General features: G+C 36.6%; 1 protein-coding gene across 7 annotated transcripts in view; it reads right to left on the bottom strand.

The window, feature by feature from the left end:
* The window catches only part of CCDC88A (coiled-coil domain containing 88A), a 129,603-nt gene that overhangs the window by 44,283 nt on the left and 60,056 nt on the right, over positions 1-25,264 (bottom strand). For all 7 annotated transcript variants that reach the window (XM_056122545.1, XM_056122546.1, XM_056122547.1 and 4 more), the window contains exons 9-14: positions 17,234-17,315; positions 13,559-13,717; positions 11,625-11,771; positions 10,650-10,794; positions 7,169-7,353; positions 1,448-1,585 (exon numbers count right to left, since the gene is read on the bottom strand). In XM_056122545.1, coding sequence (XP_055978520.1) covers positions 1,448-1,585; positions 7,169-7,353; positions 10,650-10,794; positions 11,625-11,771; positions 13,559-13,717; positions 17,234-17,315 — 856 coding nt within the window. The remainder of the gene's footprint in view (positions 1-1,447; positions 1,586-7,168; positions 7,354-10,649; positions 10,795-11,624; positions 11,772-13,558; positions 13,718-17,233; positions 17,316-25,264) is intronic.

Here is a 25,264-nt window from a genome sequence, read left to right as displayed (position 1 = left end):
TTCAGATTCTGTATGTTAGATATTTCTAACATATCTATATGAAAATAGATAAAGTACACATACATATCTTCTTGAGGATATAAGCTGCTCCTTTCATTTATTAAATTTTGCAATGCATATATATATATATATACACACACACAGGTTTTTACTAAATATCTGCTTTATTTTTGTGAACATATATGGATGTGTATTTCTTCTCAGAAAGAATTTGGAAAAATCAAATAACAAAATTCCCTGGTATACAACCTAACACAGTGTTACTCAAAATTTAATGTGTTTAAAACAATCTCCCTAGAACCTTGTGAAAGGACTAAGATTCAATCTTAGCTCCAGAACTTTTGTTCTGTTAACTCCATAGAAATCTGCTTTTTATAGGTTGCTTAAGAATGAAAAATACACATAAGCTAGTAATTTTACATCTGAAAAAACAAGAAATTTTAAAATAGCACATAAATCTATCCAGTCCTCGGATTCTTTAAGTATAAAATGAACGATCAATAAACACTTAAAAACAAATCTAACAGTATATACACCAAAATTCAGTCATTTAAATTGGGCCAGGATTGTTGTATCTCTTCTTAACTCTCCATAGTAGCTTTAGAAACTGTAGTCCATTTTTAAAGATACTTGAAAATGTAGGCACCACAATTATTTTTACTAGCAATTATACTAGATAATTATTGTATATATTAGCAATTAAAAAAATTCTTAGTTTCAGGGCTGGAGCACAGGACAGTGCATAGGACCTTTGTCTTGCACGTGGCCAACCCAGGTTCAATCCCCAGCACTCCATATGGTTCCTTTGGCACTGCCAAGAGTAATTCTTCAGTGCCGAACCAGGAGGAACCCCTGAGCATTACTGCGTATGATCCAAAAAGTAAAAAATAAAATAAATAAAATTATAAAATTAAATTAAAAAATAATTTAGTTTTACCTCATCTTTTCCAAAAACACATGGGCAGAAAATGAGATTAAAAACAGTGACTTTAGGGGCTGGGGCTACAGTACAGTGAGCAGAGCGTTTGCCTTGCATGTGGCCAACACAGGTTCGATTCCCAGCATCCTACATGGTCCCCCAAGCACTGCCAGGAGTAATTCCTGAGTGCAAAGCCAGGAGTAATCCCTGTGCATCACCAGTTGTGACCCAAAAAGAAAAAAAATAGAAAAAAAGAAAAAAAAAAGAAAAGCAGTGACTTTAAAATCTAAAAGTTCTAGATGTAGCTCAGGTGGAAGACCATATACAAGCTTCTGGGTTCAATCTCCAGCACAATAAGCCCCTCCCCACCAATACCACATGCTGCGGTTGCTCTAAAAATGATAAAAATCTAAATACTTCTAAAATATTTCTCCTTTAGTGTCATATAAACTTTTTTGCATAAATTAAAAAATCAGTAATGATATTTTATAAAATACATTGCATTTCATAGTAAAAAAATTAATGAACCTGTCTCTCTGAATTTTCTCTAAGAGTTTCGATTGTTTTTTCAAGCTGAGCTTTCTCCTTCATTAGATCCTTGCTTAAGTTCTGACAATTCTGAAGACTTTGCTTTTCTTGAATAATTTCATTTTCAAGAATTTCAACCTAGATAAAATTAAATCACAAAACAATATATCACCAAATATTTTATAATAGTGGAAATATGTCAAAATAAAGATATTAAATCAAAGGATTAAAGTTATAATACCTAAATGGTGAAATTCTAGAAAACAGTACTGAAGTTCAAGTAATAATTTATGCTAATTTAAAAGCTGTATAAAACACACAAACTTAATTATCTTTCTTGGCCTCTCCGCATCTTTTTGTGGCAAATTTCTACTTCTAAGCACAAACACAAATTCAACAAAATCTATGATAATTATGTTCTGTGAAGATAGTACAAATTTTCTTTTAAGAGATATCTTGGCTTGAGAGTATTCGTAAAGTAAAATTTTAATTATAATCAAGAATTTAAATAAACAAGGAAGAAGAATAGAGGAAAAACATAAAGAAAGATAAAAAACGGCGATAAAGTTTAGTGAGGAAACGGGAAACAAGTTGGTTTAAAATAAAAAAAGAGGAAGTGAAAAAAATGAGAGGGAAAAGGACTGAGTAAAACTTGTGGCAAGTTGGCTGGAGAAACAGGTAACGGGGCTAAAGTGCACGTTTCATAAGCAGGAACCCAAAGTTAGATTTCCAGCCACCACATGCTTCCCCACACCCAAACACCATCAGGAGAGACCTTTGAACACTGTTGGCTCAGAAGCCTCTACCCATGTAGCAAATATTAACTACTAGTTTTAAATTTATTTATATTTTTTAACTTTTTAATTGAATCACTGTGAGATAAACCCTTACAAAGCCGTTCATGTCTGATTTTCAGTCATACAGTATTCCAACACACATCTCTCCACCAGTGTACATTTCCCAGCACCAGTGTCCCCAGGTTCCCTCCCAGCATCCCCTACCCCCCCATCCCTGCCTGTCTCTATGGCAGATGCATTTCTTCTATCACTTAATTTAATATCAAAAATATCAAACATGTTCTTGTCCTTTGACCAGAATCCCTTTTACACATTTAAAAATTCACACTAAGAAAACATCTGGACAGTATTAACTAAAGAGATAACATTTTAAAGAGATAACTGCACTGCACTGTAGCACTGTCCTGTTCATTGATTTGCTCGAGGGAACCAATAATGTCTCCATTGTGAGACTTGTTGTTACTGTGTTTGGCATATCGAATACATCACGGGGAGCTAGCCAGGCTCTGCCGTGCGGGCGAGATACTCTCGGGAGCTTGCTGGGCTCTCTGAGAGGGGCAGAGGAATCAAATCTGGGTGGGTCGGGCTGGCCGCATGTGCGAGGCAAACGCCCTACTGCTATACTATCACTCCAGCCCAAAGAGATGAGTAGGGATAATGAAGTATAAAATAGCAAATTCAAAATGTTCCAAATTACTAATTTTCCCAGTCAACAGGAAATTGTTTACTTTATACAATAATCAGATTTTGTATAATACAGTAATACATTTCTAAGACATTAAGATATTTCTTAAAGATTTAAAAATATATATATTTAACTTCAAGTTTAAGTACTCTATGAATGCTTGTATCAAGACCAGAGAGACAGTACAGTCCATAAGTTGCTTTCCTTGCATGCATCTGATGTGGGTTTGATCCCTGGCACCACATATAGTCTCCCATGCCCCACCAGCAATAATCACTGAGCACTGAGACAGTTATAAACCCTGAGTACTGCTGTGTGTGGCCCAAAAAAACCCAAAAAACAAACAAACAAAAAAACACCAAAACTAAGAGTTTATTTTTAGAAAGGACTACCAATAGTGAAGTGCTAAGAATTTTAATAGCTTTACTTTTTTTTTTAATCTTTATGTCAATGAAAGATACAAGTTAAACAATTTTCTTCTAGTATATACTTTCTCAAGTATCAAGCATAGGCTTTGAAAAAGTCTAATTTTATTTTATTTATTTTATTTTTTGAAGGGTGGTCACACCCAGCATTTTTCATGTTACTCCTGGCTCTGCACTCAGGAATTACTCCTGGCGTTGTTCGAGGGACCATATGGGATGCTGGGGATGGAACCCAGGTAGGTCACATGCAATGCAAACACCCTACCCACTGTTTATATCTCTTTGGCCCTGAAAGTCGAATTTTAAAAGAAAATTTTTCTTCAAGTTTTGTTTTTATTCAGGCCATACCCAATGGTGTTCAGGGATTGCTCCTTGCTCTGTGCTCAGGGATCACTCCTAATAGTGCTCAGGGGGAACAATGTGGGATGCGGAGGATTGAACCTGGGTTGACTACTTGTAAGGCAGAAGTCCTGATCACTGTACTATCTCTCTGACCCCTAATACACAAGATTTTTATTGAGTTAACATTAGTTTACAAGACTGTATTGCAGGCATACAACTTCATACCTTTTCAAAACTTTACAATACACCTATTATCTAAGTACAAATATCCATCTACCAGAATGGCTCTGGCTATTCAAGGATTTTTAAAATTTTAGTGGAATTTGTTTTTTGCCCTTGAAGAATGCCAATGCATTTTGATGGCGGCTGCACTGGATTTATATAATGTTATGAATAATATGGTCATATTAACAATGTTAATTCTCTCAATCCTTGAACATGGAGTATTTTTCCATGTGCCATTTATTTCTTTTAATGGTGTATTCCAGTATTAATATATATTTATTTCACCACCTTCTTAGGTATTTGATTTTTTTTACACAATTTAAATATTAATTTTTTTCTTTCTCTTGTATGTTACTGTTTACATGTAAAAATAGAATTTTGTATACTGTATAGCTTTATCGTTTCTAAACCCTAACACCTTCTAGTGAAGATGTTAGGGTTTTTCTATGTATAGTACAATGTCATCTGAAAATAGTGCTAGTCTTAATTTATAATCTTTTCAGTATTTTTTTCTTTTTGTGTGTGTGTGTGTGGGGGGGGGGATATCAATGGTACTCAAGGGTGACTCCTAGCTGTGCTCAGGAGACTGAGGAGCCTAGGAATAGAAGTGACATCCACTGTATTATTTCTCTAGCCCTACCCCTCAGTATCTTTTAATTGCTTAATTGTCGTGATAGGACTTCAATATTATATAGAATAATAGTGATGAAAGTGGCATCCTTATCTTGTGCCTGATATTAGAGGAAAGGCTTTTAATTGTCCACCATTTAGTATGCAACAAGCGTCTTGTATATTGATTTTCTAGCATGCTACTTTATTGCTTTGATTATTATTTATAATGATTTTAGTGGAATCTCTAGTATTCTATGCACAATATCATGTCATCTGCAAAAAAATTTTTTTAAAAATAAATAAAAAATTAAAAACTTTTTATAAAAAAAATCGCCTTGCATGCGGGCAACACTGCCGACCCGAGTTAGATTTCTCCGCCCCTCTCAGAGAGCCCGGCAAGCTACCAAGAGTATCTCGCCTGCACGCAGAGCCTGGCAAACTATCTGTGACGTATTCGATATGCCAAACACAGTAACAAGTCTCACGATGGAAATGTTACGCCCGCTTAAGCAAATCAATGAACAATGGGAGAATAGTGACAGTGACAGTGACAATGTTGAATTATTGTGTAGAGGGTACAAAACCTTGTTTTGTGTCAGAGGGAAAGCTTACCATTTTCCACCATATGTTAGCTTTGGGTTTGCCAGATATGATCTTTGCCATTTTAAAATATATTCCTATCTCCATTTTATTGAAGTTGTTATTTATCATCAGTGGATGCTCACTCTTGCCAAAAGCTTTCTGAATCTTCTGACGTAATCTTATGGATATTATCTTTCCTTTTGTTGACATGGTATTTTACATTGGTTGCTCATGTTGCACTATTCCTGCATTCTGGAATAAATCCCACTTTCCCATCATGTGTATATAATCCTTTGAATGCATTGAGCAGGCAAATAGATTTTTTGGGGGAAAGAGTCTCCCCAGCAGAGCTTGGGGTCAATCAGTGCTACACCATGCTTGGGTGGCCATGCAAAGGAGGAGACTAAACTTGAAGCCTTGAAGAATGTGCAGGCCAACTCCACCCCTTTGGATTATCTCTGTGGTCCCAACACTACTGATTTTATGTATATTTTTTAATGTCAGGGATCAAAGCTAGGGCCTCAAACATGCAAGGCTAGTGTTCTACCACAAACTAGATCTTCACTCCAACCTTAATACTTTGGGTATGGGGAGATGGAGGGCAATAACCTGGAAGTGCTCAAGAGTGACCCCTAACAATGCTCAGGGACCATACATGGTACTGGGAATTTGAACCAGGTGGCAGTTATCACTGCTGCATACAAGGCAAGTGCCTTAACCTCCTGTCTTTGGCCCAGGCCTCAATACTTTCTACGGTTTCTTTTGTCTAGTTTTGTAGCCACACTTTTGTAGCCCACTGACTGTGCTCAGGGGTTACTTCTGGCTTTGCACTCAGGATCACTCCTGACAGTGCTTGGAGGACCATAAATAGTGATCAAAACTGGATCTACTGCATGCAAGGCAAGCTCCTTACCCACCAAACTCTCTGGTCTCCCTAATACTTTTTTAGAAAAGTTTTATCTAGATTATTTACAGAATTACTCCACCTATTAATTAATAAAGGATATTAGTAAATCTACCAGGATTTGCGATCACTAAGAGATTCAAGCAGATTATCTTCAGTGAAAACACCACCACAAAGAGACAACCAGATATGTGCCTCAATATTAAAATATATTCTAAAATCTTGCTAAAAACTACTTGAACCTGATTAAACCTACACATAAAACAGAAAATACAGGAGGCAAAAGAATGCAAGAATATGTTCTAAACATAAAAGAACACAATAAGCAAAATGATTTGGAATATGACTCAAAGTGGCAGAGCACAAGTCTTGCATGTGTGAAGCCATGGGTTCAATCCTTAGTAACAGATGGCTCCCCCATCCCCCAAAATACTACCTACAGTGGCTCTGGACCCTAAGCACTACTGGGTAAAAAAGAGTGTGGAAATTGTCCAATAGATAAACATTGTTAGGACAAGAGTAAACCTATAGAGTAAAAACTATTTAGGGATATATAAGTTGAACAAATGTATTAATATATTTGGATTCAGATTCAAATAAGATATTAAAAATCATAAGAACTGGAGAAATTAGAATCCTGGCCCAAATTATTGATTTTTACGTGTTACAAATTTACCACTGCTTTAAATTGTTTCTTTTGTTGTTGTTGTTGTTTCTGTTTTTTGGGGGGAAATACCCACTGTGATCAGGGCATACTCCTGGCTTTGCATTCAGGGGTCACTTCTGACAGTGATCAGGGTAATATATGTGTTGTTAGAGATGGAACCCGGGTTGGCTGTGTGTTCACTGTATTATGTCTAGCTCTGTTTCTTATTTTCAGACAGATATACTAAGATATATATGGTAAAATGATGCAATGTATAGGATTTACATCAAAATTATCTGGTAGTTGTAGGGAGACAGCACAAGGTCGAAGACTTTCTGAATTGTTAAAGTACAGAAATTCATTTATTTTTTATTTATAAATAGTGAAAAGTATCCAAATCAGTTAAATATTAAGGGTACATTACAGACTAGAAATGATTTACACCCATACTATTTAACACTTTACCTATATTTAAAAATCTTACATTGAACAATTTTGTTTACCTTTTTATTTAGTCTTTGATTTTCTTTTTCAATTTTCAGGATTTTGGAAGTATTGCCTCCTGTAGAATCCATAGTACTCCGAAGCTCTTCTACAGTTTTAGTCAAACTCTGGTTTTCCATCTCTAACTTCAATAATCTACTTGATGTCAGCTCATTTACCTCATGGCCCAAAGATTTCTGTGGTGCTATAACAGTTACAACGTCATTAATAAAATCATGTTTACTTTACAATTTAAAATACCAAGTATACACTACATTTTTTGGTACTTAATGTAGTAAAAATTCACAAAGCTTCCTAAAAAATACAATAAATAATGACAGAGGGCTGGGACATGGCTAAAAGTTGTATAGTACATGCTTCATATGCAGTAGGCCCTGAGTTCTATCTCTGGTACTATAGAAGGCTCTGAACACCAAAAGGAGTAGACCTGATAGCATCTGAGCATTACTAACAGTGGTCTTAAGTCCCAATCACTGCTGGGTATGACCTACAACAATCAACCCCTCCCCAAAATCATGATAGATAGGGAAATATTAAATTATTAATAAATATATATATGCATCTTAGCAAAAGAGGACAAAACTTAGACTTAAGATTGGAGTTCAGTTCCATGATAAATTATATACTTGACAATACCCAAAGCACTTTAACCTCTCTGATTCATAGGTTATTTATGTAAAATATTGTATCTCAGCTTCAAAAATTAAAGGAAGATAGTTTAAGGGGGTTGGGGGACGGGCAGAATTCTAACTGGGTCCAAGAAAGGAAAAAGAATATGTATAGGCTATTTAAAAATATTTTTATCAATATTAGAGGTTCCCAAACACTGCCTCCTTTTCAAGAAAAAAAAAACTGTTTAGTACCCTGTGGGAATCCATCTTATTTAAACAAATAGAAAACACTCCCTACTCTCCAACTGCACTCAAGCCATTCAAGTGTCCCCTAGAGGGCAGTATCACCCATTTTTGAAAAAGCTACTGAGGGAACATCATTTAAAAAAATAAAAAAGAACACTATCTATGTACTCTTTTTTGGCAAGATAATTCTAGGTACACTTCACTATGAATTTTTAAAAAATTTTTATTAAAGCAGAATAGCTTTTACTGAAAGAAATTTAAAGAGGGAGGGAAGACAGAGAGATATGCATTGAAGAGAGATCACAGGCTTCTCCAGAGAAGACAAAAGTCTTAACATGACAATCTTATGAAAGAAAAAGATGGTTTCCAGTTCAGAGAATGATGTGCTCCAGTAATCAAATAGCATTATTTAAAAATAATACTATTTTATTTAATATTTTAAGGATGTAAAAATTAAAAATTAATAAATAAAATATTATTTCAAGACAGGAAAAAGTTACAGATACTTGAGAGCAGTTCCAGGTCCACTTTTGTAAATAGTTGAAATTCTCAATTATAAAAAGAAATGCAGGACCCAGAGAAATAATGCAGTGAGTTATATCACTTGCCTTGCAAGCATCTGAGCCACAAGTTTAAATCTTTGTGGAGTCCCAGATATGCCAAGTATAATCCTGGCAGCTCTGCTGTTTGAGCTGATACCTCTGCTGGCTGTGACTACAGCCACATGTCTGTAAGTACCACAGAAATTGTGACCCCTGTTAAGTACTGCAATTAATTTAATGTACAAACACCATGGCCAGGAAGTACTGGCAAACACACATGGACAAGGACAACCACAGTGATCCCTGGGGAGAGCATGACAATAATAACGTGTATACCTTAAATACAAGTTTGACTCTCAATGAGTACATGTGGTACATGTACAGGAGAGCAAATCTCCGTGAGCCCCACAACATGATGTGCAACCTACAGTGAGCACCCAAGCTACAAATATGCAATCACCACAGCCAGGTAAATGTGTAATCTCTGGGCAACACTGAAGGGAAGGAGAATGGGGAGGGGGTGGGGGAAAAGGAGGAGAAGAATTAAATTTAAAACAGACAACAAACCAAACATATATCCCACAGGCATATAATGCAGGTTAGATACAATAAAATATTCCCCAGATTTTTTTTTTTATAGTTTTTGGGATCAAACCCAGGGCCTTAGATGTGCAAAGCAAATGCTCTTCCACTATGCCCCCTAAGCAAAACTAAACCAAAATAAAACCAAAATCACACATGCTTAAGAGAGTAGTCTAATTTATGCCCCCATCTAACATCTAAGCAAAGCAAGTACAATGCAATAAAAAATAGTAAGAGCAACATAAATAACAATTTACACCTAAATGCTTGCAATTTACAGATACTGTTATATGAGTTTTAGATGTATTAATAAATTCAACCTTTTTAACAATTATAAAAGATGCTTAACTTCTTCTAAAAGGCGCTAATAATATAACAATTATTAAAGAGACTCAACAGTTGAGGAAATTCTTCAGAGTATAATTTTAACTACTTTAAGAAACAAAAAATAGTGTCAAGGATGTCGTTCAATGGTTGTGTTTGCCTTACATGTGGAGGACCTCTGTTCAATTTCTGACAACTACCCCGGGATATACAATACAAAAATTTACACATATATAAGTAATCAATACATCTCAGAATACTCACTAGCTGAATATCATGACTTACTAAATGAAGCAAATCTACATGGGTTCACAGAATTTAGTTAGGTTCTCAAATATAAAATCAAGAAGAGCCTAATGATAAATATGATAGGCCATCAGTAGAATCATTCTGTAAATACCAGATCGTACATGCTTCCAGAATTTATGTCCACATCACCACTATATCCTCAGAGTCTGATATACTATTTTATGCACAAAAGGTACTTAAATAACTGAGGTGGAATAGTGTGATACTGGGTAACTGGGAAATTATTAAATCAGTTTAAGTAAGTGTAACATGCCTGAATTTAATTGCAACACAATATTAGTATCAGCAAATGTACATCTTCCAACATTTTTATTTACTGTTTAAAGTAAAAGAACATGCTGACCAGCCAAAAGAACTTTATTACTGCACTAGTATTAGCTATACTTTTGTAAACTCATCAGTAAAATGGTATTCCAGCTTTTGAGATAGTAATAAAAAAAGTGTCCGAATAGAGCAAAGCTGTTAATACAGGGTTACAGGAGATCATTCAAAATGCAATAGTTCACACTGCACTCAGAAATTACTCCTATTAGTGCTTGGGGGACCACAAAGAATGCCAGAGATCAAACTTTGGTCGGCTGTACTCAGAAGCCCCTGCTTTGATCCCCGGAACCAAGGTTCCTGAAGTAATATAAGGAATTGTCACCAAGCACAGTGCTGAGAGTATTAGACTCAAAAAATCAGTTGTAATATATGCGAAGATAAAACACTGGAATGTGAAAAATAATACACCAATCTATAATACTGTCTCTAGAAAGACAGCTGAGATATCTCTAGCTGAGAAAAACAAAGAGCTGCACTAAAATATCCAGACATTTAAGCATAAATGCAGTGTGATTTATTCATTTAAATAAAACTGGGAATACCTTCAGAAAGTTCACTAGTTCTGGATATCTGTTCCAGCTCCCAGCCAAGATGTAATGATTCATCCATACTTTGCTTCTGTGCCATTTCCAAAGTCATGTTTTCTTCCATTAATTCTTCAATCTTTTTCCTATCCATATCACGTTCCTTTTTTGGTGGCAGGCAACAGGGATATAATATAAAGGTAAGGTACAGTAAAATTCACAAAAATATTTTATTCTATTGTATTGTATTTATCAAAAATTGAATAATTTGAGGATAAATTCTAGCTGAAATTTTTGAAAACAAGAATCGGTAATTACTAATAATCATTATACTGATCAAGTATCTGACATATTTTTTAATATTCTTTAAAAATAGAAGCCATATCCATTGATGTTCAGGAAGATGGGGGTTATTCCAGGTGATACCCAACTAGTACCGAGTACTTAAATGCTTAGTAGATGGGGCAGCAATGGAGGCCACCAGGGTCAAGCCTGTGGTGCTAAGAGGCCATCAGGGCTATACCCAGTGGGATTTCTTTGGGGGCTAGGTAGGGGTAGGGGATTAAACTTGGTTTCTAGCGTAAGCTATAAAGTGCTTCATCACTTTAAGCCATATCCATTGCCAAGAGTACAAATCAGGGATATCCTTTTAAAATGATCTCTAAGGATCTTGAAAATTCTTCAGTCAGTATACTGATATTTCTGACCAAATGCTAAATTTTAGAATTAGTTTTTTTCCGAAGATAGAAAACACAATAATTGCATTATTAACACCATTGACACAACAAAATTAGTAACAAGATTAATAACTATTAATAATACTCCTTTGTGGTGAAAGCAGAAATTTTTACAGTACTAATAATTATATAAAATTGGAAATGTGTAATTTAGTTATTGCTTTATTAAAGCTTCAAGATAGTTTTGTCATTATAAAGAAATTTTTAAAATCTTAGAAATTTTCCTTAGAGGTCACATGTACCTTATGAGACTTACCATCTCCATATCATGCAGTTTAGCCTTTAGTTGTAAATTCTCTTTTTCTAATTCGTGCAATTTATCAGAACGGGCTCGAGTTCCATCTAACTGATCTTCCAGCATGGTTTTTGTTTCTAATAAAACTTGATTGTCTTCTTTTAATTCCTATAGATTTCAAATAGGCTTTATTTAGGCCTTATTTGTTACAAACATGTTAATACCTTAATTTTTCCAAGCATAAAATTCTCTACTGTGAAGTAAGGCATTATGCTATACTTATTAACAATTATTGTAAGAATAAACTTAATGAGTAATAGATATAGCTGATGCTGGTCTGTACTGTGAATGGGGGCTATGAAAGAATGAAGAAATAACTGATGTCTTTTTTCTTTTTTTTTTTTTGCTTTTGGGTCAGACCTAGTGATGCTCTGGGGGTTGCTCCTGGCTCTGCACTCAGGAATTACTCCTGGCAGTGCTTTGGGGACCATCTGGGATGCCAGGGATCAAACCCAGGTTGGCTGTGTGCAAGGCAAATGCCCTTCCCGCTGTGCTATCATTCCAGCCCCAGCTGATATCTTTTTGGCTTCCTTTTATACCCCACAATTAAAGCAATTATGAAAACAAAATACTCAGCACAAAAATTTCACATGAAATTATGGAGAGTGTATTTATTTAATTTTTTTCTTGGTTTTTGGGTCATACCTGGTGATGCTCAGAGGTTACTACTGGCTCTGCACTGAGAAATTACACCTGTCAGTGCTTGGAGACCATATATAATACCAGGGACCAAACTTTGGTCAGCTGCATTCAAGGCAAGCACCCTGCTTACTGTACTATGGCTCTGGCACCAAAAGAGGGGTATATTTCAATCCTTTAGCAACAAAGAAGTGAACAAAGTAGTAGCCCTCCAGCTATTTAAGACAAAATCTCCATAGAATCGAGGCAGAATTTATTTACTAAAATAGATTTAAGTATTTCTATTTACACTCTAACTTAAAAGTGAAAGACTTTTAAAACATAAATACCATGATTTAAACAAAGACAAATCAAAAACCAAAGACCTATCAATAATCTGTTTATGTGGATCTTTTGGGGGTCCACAGCAAAGTGGACTTTGACAAAGCATACTCCTAGCTTTGTCACTTCCTGCAGTGCTTGGGGGAACCAAGAGGTACTGCGGACTGATCTCTTGTGTAAGAGATACACTCCAGTCATTTGAGTTACACCCTCAGTCTCCAATAATTATTTTATCATCATCACTGTCATCCCATTGATCATCGAATTACTCGAGCAGGTCCAGTAACGTCTCTATTCCTCCCAGATCTGAGATTTTAGGAGCCTCTTCTTATTCGTCTTTTCCCAACGACTGGAGGCTCTTTCAGGGTCAGGTGAATGAGGCCTGTAATTATTTTATATTTTGAGAAAATCTTAAAATTCCTATCTATTTAAGGAAATTTGTGTATTTTCAGGCCACCCCCAACAGAGCTCACATGGCATTCCTGGTAGTGCTTGGGTGAGCATGGACCAACAGGACTGAATGCTGGGCCTCCAGAATGCAGAGTATGCACTCCACCTCTGAGATGATACCTCAGGCCCTTCCAATACTCTGAAGATCTAATTCACAAATCTTTGTTGGAAACCTATGCATACCAGTCATGTTCTTCAGCCCTTTAAGCTATCTCCAAGCCCAAAATTTTTTTGTATACATACATACAATGGAATGATTTAGTGATTTTGAAAATCTGCCCTATCTAATAAGACAAAATAAGGAAGTCCATTATAAAACTCTTCAGAGTTCAATAAAATTAATAATTCTCAAAAATATCTTTTAAATCATAAAATATCTGAAGGTTACTTGTAATCAATAATTCTAGTAAGTTCATTCTGAAATTTGAAAAAAGCTAATATTTTAAAAAATTATACTTTAAATTATTTTAAATTACACAACATACCTCAACTCTTGCCTTATAAAATTCAATATCATGCAGTCTCTCTTTATATCTGCTGACTTCACTTTCAAGCTTATCAACTCTGACGGCCTTCTCTCGAAGTGCATCTAATTCATCTCGGTACATTCTTGCAGATCTGGCATCCGAAAGCAAATTCATGTTCTAAATATAAATAAATGAATATTAATGTATTTTACATTTTCAAATGCCTTGATTGTACAACTTGGTAAGTTTACTAAAAAAATCAATGAACTGTATATTAGATGAACTGTGACTTTTATGGTATGTAAATTATACTTCAATTACTTTTCAAATGGTAAGATATAAAGTCTTTTTAAAACCAGGAATGAAAAATATTATTTATTTAGGTTTCTGGGCAACATTGGCTACACTCAGGGCTTACTCCTGGCTTTGCATTAAGGGATCACTCCTGGTGGTGTTCAGGGAACCACAAGGGTATTGTGGACAGAATCCAGATTATTGGCTGCATGCAACGCAAGCACCATGGCTGCTGTACTACCTCCCCAACGCCAAGGAATTTTAAAAAAATTATACCTATACATATATACACACAAACATAAAAATTATGTTTATATACTAAATTTTTATAAAATGTTCTCTATCGGGAATGCAAAAATATTTAGGATATTTTAAAATAAGTTTTCCTTCTCTTAATATGTTTTGGATCACACCCAGCAGTGCTGGAGAATTGCTCTTGGCAGTGCTTGGGGGACCATATGCAGAGTTGATCAAACCCATCTTTCCTATATGCAACGTATGCACTCAGCTTTTTTAACTATATCACGCACAATGAATTACATATTTAATGCTTGAAACTTTATGTAAATACTGTGATTTATAGGGGCTGGCGTGATAGTATAGTGGGTAGGGCATTTGCCTTGCACAAGGCCGACCTGGGTTTGATTTCCAGCATCCCATAGGGTCCCCCGAGCACAGCCAGGAGAAATTCCTGAGTGCAGAGCCAGGAGTAACCCCTATGTATCGCCAGGTATGACCCAAAAAGAAAAAAAATACCGTGATTTATAAAGTTGTTTCTAATACAGTTGTTTCAGGTACTCAATGTTCCAACACCAATTCAATCACCAGTGTGACCTTCTCCTCACCAATGCCACCAGCACCTCCTAGACTGCCCCCTTAGCAGGCACAAAATAATTTACTTTATATTGCTTATTACAACATATATCTCACAATAGTGTTGCTAAAGCCATTGTTTGAGGATTTACTGTGCCGATAGGTGCTAACTGAGCTTTCTCAGTTACTGTTTTCACTCACTAAATAGTGAATCTCTACACAACTTTCCCATCTAATTTGTTGTGCTCCTACAATGGGCTGTCAGTATGGGTGAACTCTGGAGATGTTGAGCAGCCATGCATGAGGCTGCTCAATCCAGGAACTGTGAAACTGGGGTGATTAGCAGCTTGACATCTCTCTGAGATTTTTCATGGAGCTGGACCTTTTTGTATGCTGGAGGAAGTCAGGTGTGAATGGGACCCTGGCTTTCTGGCAGGGTGGGAACTCTCGGGATGGGGCCTGCACCCATCCCAAGAAGGTTCCAGAGGTCTTGGTTCAGACACTAGGTCTACCTGGGATGACAGTTGTGGCGTCTCACCTCCAGTAAATTATAATTTGAAGCCGAAACTTTAACTTTAAAATATATGATAGCAAAAAAAAATAATAAAAAAATATGATAGCAAATAATACACTGATTTCTGGGTAGAGAAATACTGTTTCTATTACATTATGTGATAATATCAAATTCCTGGGATTTCTGTTGTTGTTTTGGGGGCCACACCCAGTGGTGCTCAGGGATTATTCCTGGCTCTGGCTCAGGGACCACTTCTGGAGGTATTCAGGGGATGATCTAGGGTACCAGGGATTGAAACTGGGTTGGTCACATGCAAGGCAAGTGCCCTACCTGCTGTACCACTGCTTAGCCCTTGATCCTTGATCAACTTAATTAGTAGATCAATGCCAGGATCTGAGGATTCACTGCTTTTTGGAATATCTGGCATCAGAGGTTACCTGGTCTACTCTGGCAATAACTAGGGATATACAGGGCTATACCCTACAATGGTCAGGGGTCAATGTGGTATCAGGGTCAAAGGGTTCAATGCGGGAGTCTTAACTTTTATATTCTCTGTCAATTAATTTTAAGAGTGGCAGAATTTTGAGAACAAAAGATTGAAAACAACTATTTTAGAACTCTCCCACCAAGAAGTGAGCAGCATCCACAATGTATCTAGAAATAAAAATTGTAACCTTCTTAAAGAAACTTTGGTACATCTACACAATGGAGTACTATGTAGCTCTTAGAAAAGATGAAGTCATGAAATTTACATACAAGTGATACAACATGGAAAGTATCATGCTAAGCGAAATGAGTCAGAAAGAGAGGAATAGACATAGAAAGATTGCATTCATCTGGGGGATATAAAATAACAAAATATGAGATTAATACCCAAGAATAGCTGAGATCAGCACCAGGAGGATTACTCCATAGCTTAGAGGCCAGCCGGGTATTCTAGGGGAAAGGACAGTTCAGCTAGAGAAAGGAGCACCAAACGGAGGGTGTTTGGAGGATCCTCCCAGGAGGGGAGATGCATGTTGAAAGTAGACTATGGACTGAACATGTTTGCCACTCAATGCCTCTTTTGCAGACCACAGCACCCAAAAAGAGAGAGAGAACAAAAGGGATTGCCCTGCCACAGAGGCAGGGTGGGATGGGGGGGATGGGGGGGGAGGGATATTATCCATGGTGGTGGAAAATGGGCACTGGTGGAGGGATGGGTATCTGATCACTGTATAATCGAAACCCAAGCACAAAAAATTGTAAATCTACAACTGTACCTCATGGTGTTTCACTAATAAAAATTAAAAAAAGAATTGTAACCTTCAGTAAGATTCATCAAGGAAAGTTCAGTGTAGGGTCCTATAAATGGACCATTAAAGGCAGGTTAGGGGGAGTAAAGGAAAAAACAATTGTCCACCCTCAAACCAATCCCTACTATTTAAGAGTAAACGAAGACCTCATGTGCATCTCCAAATAAAAACAAAATAGTGATTATAAGAAGTAAATTCCTGAATCATTTATATATAAGGTGAAAAAAACATGAAGATCTATTAAAATAAAACCCAATTTTAGAAAGCAGAGCTAGGTAGTAGCTCAGCCACAGAGTGATTGCCATGCATCTGCGCATCTGTGAAGCCATACATTCAATCCTGGGTGGAAGGTTTTCTCATTTTTAATACAAAAAAGGTGAAAATTTAAAAAGTATTATGAACATAAAGCACCACCAGAGAGTAAACACCCAAGAAGAATCATATGCAGCACCACAGTTTACAGTAAAGTTGTTTCAGTTTCCAAATCCACATAAACCTTATTTTAAACCTTATTTTAAAAATGTTGAAAACTACCCCAGTCCTAAAAGGTTGCTTTGAATCAGCAAAACTTGCATAGCACTGATCTAAAAGAAATGTCTAAAGACCTTGATTTCTAGTTTTGGCTTCAGCATTTTTCAAGAAAAAAATTCTAAAAAAGTCGTTGTATCTTTTTTAAGCCTCAGTAGCTCAATTATTTGTCCACAGGTTATAATTCGATGGATATAATTCAGTTTCCAATTGTCTTTATTCATAATAATAACTGTTCTGGGTACAAACCTCTTGTTGCAGCCTTTTCAGTTCTATTTCCATTTGCTCAAGTTCTTGTTTACAGTCCAATAACTGTTCAGTTTTTTCTTCCCTTAAATGTAAAAAAAAAAAAACGTTAAGGAGTAAGACACTACTTTTGAAAACTATGGCCTCCGCAATAATAATAATACAAATATTATTAAATACCTAGTTGAGCATATTACTCATAACCTCAACAAAGAAGAAAAAGACAAAGAAATGACTATTAAGACTTTACATATTTATGTGATCAACTAACCACCCTGCCCATACTTCCTCAAAGTTTAAGTACAATGACTGAGATGCTAATTAAGTTTCTCTCTTTTCACCTTCTACCTGTAATCCCACTCTTTCCCTCTCCCTTTCCTCTTGTTTATCAAAGACAAAAACAAACACTGTCCTCCCGTTGGTCATAGATTTGCTCGAGCGGGCCCAGTAACGTCTCCATTTTGAGACTTGCTGTTACTGTGTTTAGCATATTGAATATGTCACGGGTAGCTTGCCAGGCTTTGCCGTGCGGGCAAGATACTCTCGGTAGCTTGCTGGGCTGTCCGAGAGGGGTGGAGGAATCGAACCCGGCTCGACCGGGCTGGCCTGTGCACAAGGCAAACGCCCTACCGCTGTGCTATCGCTCCAGCCCTGCACGCGCGCTATCAAAGACAAACAAGCAGCAAATGACTTGACACAAAATAATGTCTGGGTTTGAGATATAGTCCTCCAAGCTATTTTAACATTTACAAATAATTAAAATTATTTACTGTTTTTTTGGAACCTGCAAACATCTTCGATTTTTTTGGATATATTTTTCTCTTTACACTGCTTTACTTCTAATTCCCAATTTTTACTTCACCTTAAGAGTGAGAACAAGCTCCTCAAAGTAGTATCTACTATAAGGATTATGTGTTCACCCTCTATTCTTTAATAAAATTTTAAAATTTTCATTATAAAAATTTTTGTTCATATTGCCTTATACCATTTATATTTCTCTAAAACATAACTGTCAATAAAGAAATAATACCTTTATGGAGGAACCATTTTTAAGTGAATTTCATTGTTCATCAAAGTGAACAATGTTTTATAAACACAAAACCTTGTTTTATATATAAGTTATGAAAATAACAGAGAAGAGTTTCAATAAAGATAAATAGAGAAGAGTTTTAATAAAGAAAGATAAATATAAGAAAAAAATCAATCAGAAATTGTTGATATGCATGCAGGTTTTGTGACTGAAATCTCCAGGGTCTCATGGAGTTAGGAAAGGGGTATCTCCCCCCATCTCTCTGCTCTTCTTAAAGACTGGCAGTCATGTGCATGAACTGCCTCTGGCACCAAATAAGCTCATTAAAGGACCATGATCCAGAGACTCATAAATAAATCTCAAAAAAGATCAATAATTTGCAGAGAAGCTTTCAGACCCCTCACCATGCTGTCATTCAGGGTACCCAAAGTCACTATCCAGTTAAAAATTTAACTCCAACTGGATTAGCTCATTCAAAAATTTTGAGTATGCAACTGCATTTGCAGCCACAGGACATCTTAAACTCTACACCACTGATGAACAAGGACTAGCACAACACATTGGATGGGATCAATCTTGGATTAAGAAAATATAAACACGGAAGGCTTAACAGTTAATATCATGCTAGTAAATCTCTTCTACAAGGGCTTAATGGCTCACTGGCTCCAAAAATATTCACATACCATCTTCTAAGAAAATATTTTTTAATCATTTTTAGTGAATTATAACAAGCAATATAAAATAAATTATGCAGGGCCTGCTATAAGAGCAGGTTTGAAGGGTGGTAGGAAGGTGCACTGGTAGTGAGATTGGTCTTGGAATATCAAATTGTAATAAATCATGAACAACAACTTTATAAAAATAAATAAGTTAAAATTTTTTAAAATTCTTAAAAAAACTAATTGCTGATCTGAAGACAACATTTTCATTCTCTGAAGAAGAACTAAAAATCACAAAAGAAGAAAGAAGCAGCAGAATGACAAAAGCAGAGGAAAAAATCAGTGTACAAAAACATAAGATGTATGAAAGCATCCCAAAACAGTAAGAGACATTCCTGTGTTCACTGCAGGAGAAACTCCTGTGTTCCTATTCATAACAGCCAAAATCTGGAAACAACCTAAATGTCTAAGAACAGATGACCAGATAAGCTATGGTACATATACACAGTGGAATACTAGTTGGCCTTAAGAAAAGATGGAAGTCAAGCAATTTGCTGCTACAATGTGTATCTGGAGAGTATCATGTTGAGTTTTGAAATCAGTCAGAGGGAGAGGAACAAACTCAGAGTGATGGCTCTCATATGTAGGATATAGAGAAACTTCCTAGGGGAATATCAAATGGCTAAAGAAATAGAAATTAAGAACAGAAGAACTGGCCTTCAGTAGGAAGTTTTCCATTTGGACAGCGATTGTGATAGTGAATAATTAAGGAAGGGATCACTAGGATAATCTAAATGTGTCTGCCATAGAGGCAGTGCTGGAATGCAGAAGGGAAACTGGAGGCATTGCACTGGAGGCAAGAAGGCATACTCTTCTTGCTGATCTTGTCTTCAGATCAGCAAGAAGAGTAGTGGATTCTGTTGAAGAGATTGGTGCTGGAACACTGTATGCCTGAAACTCAATCACAAATAGGTTTGTAACTTTGTAATTCACAGTGATTCAAGAACAACAAATTTTATTTTAGTAAATAAAAATAAAGTTTTAAAAGAAAGAATAATAAAAAATTTAAGAAAATGTCAAGTCCATGGGATAGCCTGAAGAAAAATAATATGGACCTCAGAAGGAAAGGAAAGACTGGGGAAAAAGTTCTGGCAAGAAAAATTCTAGCTGAAAACCTCTTCAAGATGAAGATCAACCACGTATGAGATTCAGGAATCTCAAGTAGTTTCATTCAAAATGAATTCAAACAAAAATACCAAGAAATATAATTAAGCTGGCAAGAGCCAAAGACATATTCTAAGAGCAACAGGAGCAAATTCCAAAATTACTTATAAGGGATACCCGATAAAAATCACAGATATGGGGGCTGGAGCAATAGCACAGCGAGTAAGGCGTTTGCCTTGCACGCAGCCAACATGGCCGACACAGGTTTAATTCCCAGCATCCCATATGGTCCCCCGAGCACCGCCAGGAGCAATTCCTGAGTGCATGAGCCAGGAGTAACCACTGAGCATCGCCAGGGTGTGACCCAAAAAGAAAAAAAAATCACAGATATTTCAAAAGAAACTAAAAAAAGTTAAAAGGGAATTATATGATATAGCCAGCACTCTGAATGCAATAGGTAGCCAAATAAAGATACTGCATCCAGCTAAAATTATTATTCAAATTCAATGGTGCAATACAAAACTTACAGACAAGCTGTAATTAAAGAAACTCTTGGTCATTATGCTAGTGTTACAAGATGTACTAAGTGGTCTACTATAAAAATAACAACAAAACAAAGACTAACTACTCAAAAGTTCAGAATTTCCACAAAAAGATAACATTAAATCCCATTATTCCAGTAATTTCATTTAACTTTAATGGCCTGAACTCACCAATCAAAAGACAGAGTGGTTAGATGGATCAGAAAACCGAACCCAACCTCTTACTGCTCATCAGAGACTCACTGAACTGTCCCAGTGACTTAAAGTAAAAAGCTAGAAAATAATCAGACAGGTAAATAGAGGGCTAAAAAAGGCAGAACCAGCCACAATTGTATGAGAAAAAAAGCTTTAATCTAAAAAAAAGATAATAAAAGACAGAGATAGACACTATACAATGATTAGAGTCGACTTATCAATAAAACATATCCAGTATCACACATGCAATAAATGATCAGTAGTATATGTAGAACTACTACTAAAAGGTGTGAAGAAAAATATCAATGGCAATATAGTTGTAATAGAAGATTTTAATGGCATACTGTCACTATTGGATATATGAACCAGAGAATCAAGAAGGGAAAAACTGATTTAAAGAAATAAATAGATGAGAGAGAATTTACAAATATCCTAAAAAAGTCAAGTATGCATTCTTTTCCTGTGTTCTCTAGGACAGACCATATCTTGGACACAAAAGATCCTCATAAAGTCAAGAAAAGGAAATGAGATAAATTATCCTCTCACATGGACTGGAGCGATAGCACAACAGTAGGGCGTTTGCCTTGCATGCAGCCAACATGGCCGACCCGACTTTGATTACTCCGCCCCTCTCGGAGAACCTGGCAAGCTACCGAGAGTATCTCACCCGCACGGCAGAGCCTGGCAAGCTACCCGTGATGTATTCGATATGCCAAACACAGTAACAACAAAGTCTCCAATGGAGACGTTACTGGGCCCGCTCGAGCAAAATTGATGAACAACGGGAGGACAGGATCCTCTCACATCATAATGCTTTTAAGTTGTAAATAAACCACAAACAGAAAGCTAGGATAAGGACCAGGAGATAGAACAGCAGCAAGGCTGCATGTGTACCATGCAAGCATGCACCTAACCCAGATTATATTCTTAACACTACATAGTTCCCTGAGCCGTGGGGATCCCCAAGCACTTCCAAGTGGCAAGGTATCACCATCGCCACAAGACCCTTTCAGCACAGCAGCCTCAGGCCCTCACACTGAACTTCTAGCCCATTTGGCAAAAAAATTCATCTTGGAACTCCAAGTCTCCTGAGCACTGCTTGGAAGGCCCCTACTTCCCAAAAATTGCTGAGGAAAACTCAAATACCTAGAAGTTGAACAACGCACTATTGAGCCACTGCTGGATCAAAGAGGATTTTTTTTAAAAAATAAAGAGATCACAAAAATCTGGAGTGGGCCAGCAACATAATCCCAGCTCTCAAATAAACGTCTTAATTCTAGTAGAATCCAATTATCTCTGAGAAAATAATAAATCATTTCTCTCTTTGGCGAAAAAATAAATAAAATAAAAAAGAGATCACATACAAATGAGAATAAAGACATCAGCTACCAAAACTTAGAATTTACAAAAAAAAACTGTACTAAGGGAGATAATAGCACTACAGGCATTATTAAGAAACAAGAATAAGCATAAGTAGAAATTTAACCACTTAACCTCACATCTCAAGAAACCAGAACTTCATAAGGGACACCCAAAGTAGAAGGAAGGAAATAAAATCTGAGCAGAAACTGAAAATACAGAAATAAAAAAAATACAAAAATATCATCAGAATCAAGAAAACATTTTTGAAAAAATAAGGCCAACAGAAAGATTAATTTTTATTAATAAGATGTAAAATAACCCCCCAAAGAGTTGTTTTGTCTAGTCACATGAAAGAGAGAGGAGAAAATCCTGATAAATTAGATCAGAAATGAAAGGGAGAAATTACAAAAAGATACCTCAGTATTACAAAAGAGCATGGGAGATTACTATGAACAACTTTACATCACTAAATTGGAGAATCTAAAAGAAACTAAGAAATTTCTAGTTATACTTCCAAAAATGAGACAGGGGGAAATACAAAATTTAAATAGACCTATTTCTATCAAGGACTTTTAAATGTTTTAAAATATTTTCCCTAAGAACAAAAATTCCAGACCCGGTAGTTTCATGTGTGAACTTTTTTCCAAATCATCAAAGAGGACCTACTACCTAGACTTTTCAAGCTCTTCCAACACATAGAAAAAACAGGAATCCTCCTAGAAAGTTTCTATGGGATCAAAATTCCCTTGAAATAAAAAACTGACAGACATTACTAAAATAGAAAATTTCAGATCAATATCCCTTATGAACATGAATATAAAGATCTTAAACAAAATTCTAGCAAATAGAATACACATATTAAATGCTTCATACATTATGATGAAGAGGCATTCATCCCAGGAATGCAATTGTTTTGAAATATGTAAAAGAATTAATGTGATCCACCATATTAATAAAAGGAAGGACAAAAACAACCCCACAGATGCAGAGAAAATATTTGACAATTTATGATAAATTATCTTTAATAATGAACCTTCAATATTATAAAGGCAATATACAACAAACCCAAGGCCAACATCATCCTTAATGGGTAGAAACTGAAAGCATTTTTTTCTATAACAGGAAAGAAACAAGGCTGTTCACTTTCCTCCCTATTATTCAACCTAGTTAAGAGAATCCTCATCACAACCGCCAAGCGAAAACAAGAAATCAAAGGAAGGAATTCAAATTGGTGGACTGGAGAGATAGTACAGCAGGTAGAGGTGTTTGCCTTGCACAAAGCAGACCCAAATTTAATCCCCAGCATTCCACATGGTCACCTGAGCACCTCCAGGAGTAATTCTTGAGCATCACTGAGTGTAGTCTCAAGTCCCACCTCCCCAAAAAAGGAATTCAAATTGGCAAATAAGTCAATCTATTACTATTTGCAGACTTTTATCTATTAAGCTCTAAAGACGCCCCAAAAAATCTCTAGAAACAACAAACCTACACAGTAACATAGCTCGCTCCAAAATCAATGCACAGAAATTTGTTGTATTCTTATAAATAAGCAACAATGTAGAAGAGAAAAGAAAAAATACATCTCATTTAAAATCATGTCAAAAACCTCATTTAAGGAATCAATTTAACAAAGGTAAAAAGACCCACTTGGTGAAAATTACCAATCACTCCTACAAGAGATAAAAGAAGACCCAAGAAAATGGAAACATACTCTATGTTCACGATTTGGAAGAATCAACACGTGTAAGGCCCAGGTTTCAACACCCCGCATCATAAACAAAATGATTTGCACACTAAGCCATGAGTCACAAGTTGGTCATATTAACACATGAATAAAATATTCTAACTCTCATAAGCAAAAACACCTCAACAGGTCCCCACTGTTTAACCTTATTTCATGCTGTGCCCCTCTTCATCCTATTGAACTTCTTTCCTCAGTTCAGAGTACACAACTGAGTACGACAGATCCTTGAAATCACTGCTTTCATAAGAAAAAAGTTATTGGGATTAGGTCCGAGAATAACCCAACGGCAGAGTGACTATCTTGCAGTATGAAGCCATGAATTCAATCCCAACATTATCCTACGTAAATACACAATAGAGAACTATCCTGGAAGCTCTGTTCTTTGGAATCACTGGTGTTTCAACCAAGTATGCTACCTGTATTGAGCACCACAAATAATTGAGACCTGGGAGCATCACAATGAAGTGTGTGCAATAACTCCCATCATCATAAGAGGAATGATAACAACAAATGATAAGGAAAGAGAAATTGTCTTCTAAGTTTATTGGGAGCCGGAGAGAGAGTACAGTGGATAAGGTATGTGACCTTGTATATGACCGACTGGGTTCAATCTTGGCACTACACATAGTAGCCAGATCCTACCAAGTGTTATCCGAGTGCAGAACCAGGAGTAAGCCCTGATCAAGCCACATGTGGCCCCAAAACAAAACAAACAAAAAGTTCACTGGAATATAATGCACAATATGGTGATGAGTATTAAAAAATACTACACTGAATTAAAAAAAAAGGCCAAAGATTCTTCACCTGTCCAAAAATGAAAAATTTCTGCTTCAACTATCTAAAAGTTACTAACAAAGTAGATCTTAAAAGTTCTCATGACTTCCGCCTCCCCCCAACCTCCTAGCAGCAAGGTGGCCGCCACTTCAGAACTTATTGGAAAGCCAGGTATGAGTCGGCGGTGACAGGGCAACTGCAGTCTCATGGGAAGGAGAGCAGTACCAGCTCGTCCTTCATGCCCTACCAAGGTTATGAGTTGCCCCCCACAAGCGGCTCTCTGGCACGGCCATGGCTCCAGAGGCAAAAGGACTTAGTCCAGAGCCCAGCAGCTTGTAGAAGAAAAGTGAATGGACCATGTGTTAAACTATGGCGCCATACCTCCCCAGGAGGGAAAGGGTGTTGGTCCCTTCTGTCCCCTGCCTCCCACCCCCGCCCCCAGCAGCAAGGTGGCCGCCACCTCAGAGCTTATTGGAAAGCCAGGTATGAGCCAGCAGTGACGGGGCAACTGCAGTCTCATGGAAAGGAGGGCAGTACCAGCTCGTCCTTCATGCCCTACTGAGG

Source organism: Sorex fumeus, unplaced genomic scaffold, assembly GCF_029834395.1.
Source record: "Sorex fumeus unplaced genomic scaffold, SorFum_2.1 ptg000006l, whole genome shotgun sequence".
NCBI lineage: Eukaryota > Metazoa > Chordata > Mammalia > Eulipotyphla > Soricidae > Sorex > Sorex fumeus.
The sequence above is the reverse complement of the archived record's forward strand: the minus strand, read 5'-3'. Positions and strand labels throughout refer to the sequence as shown.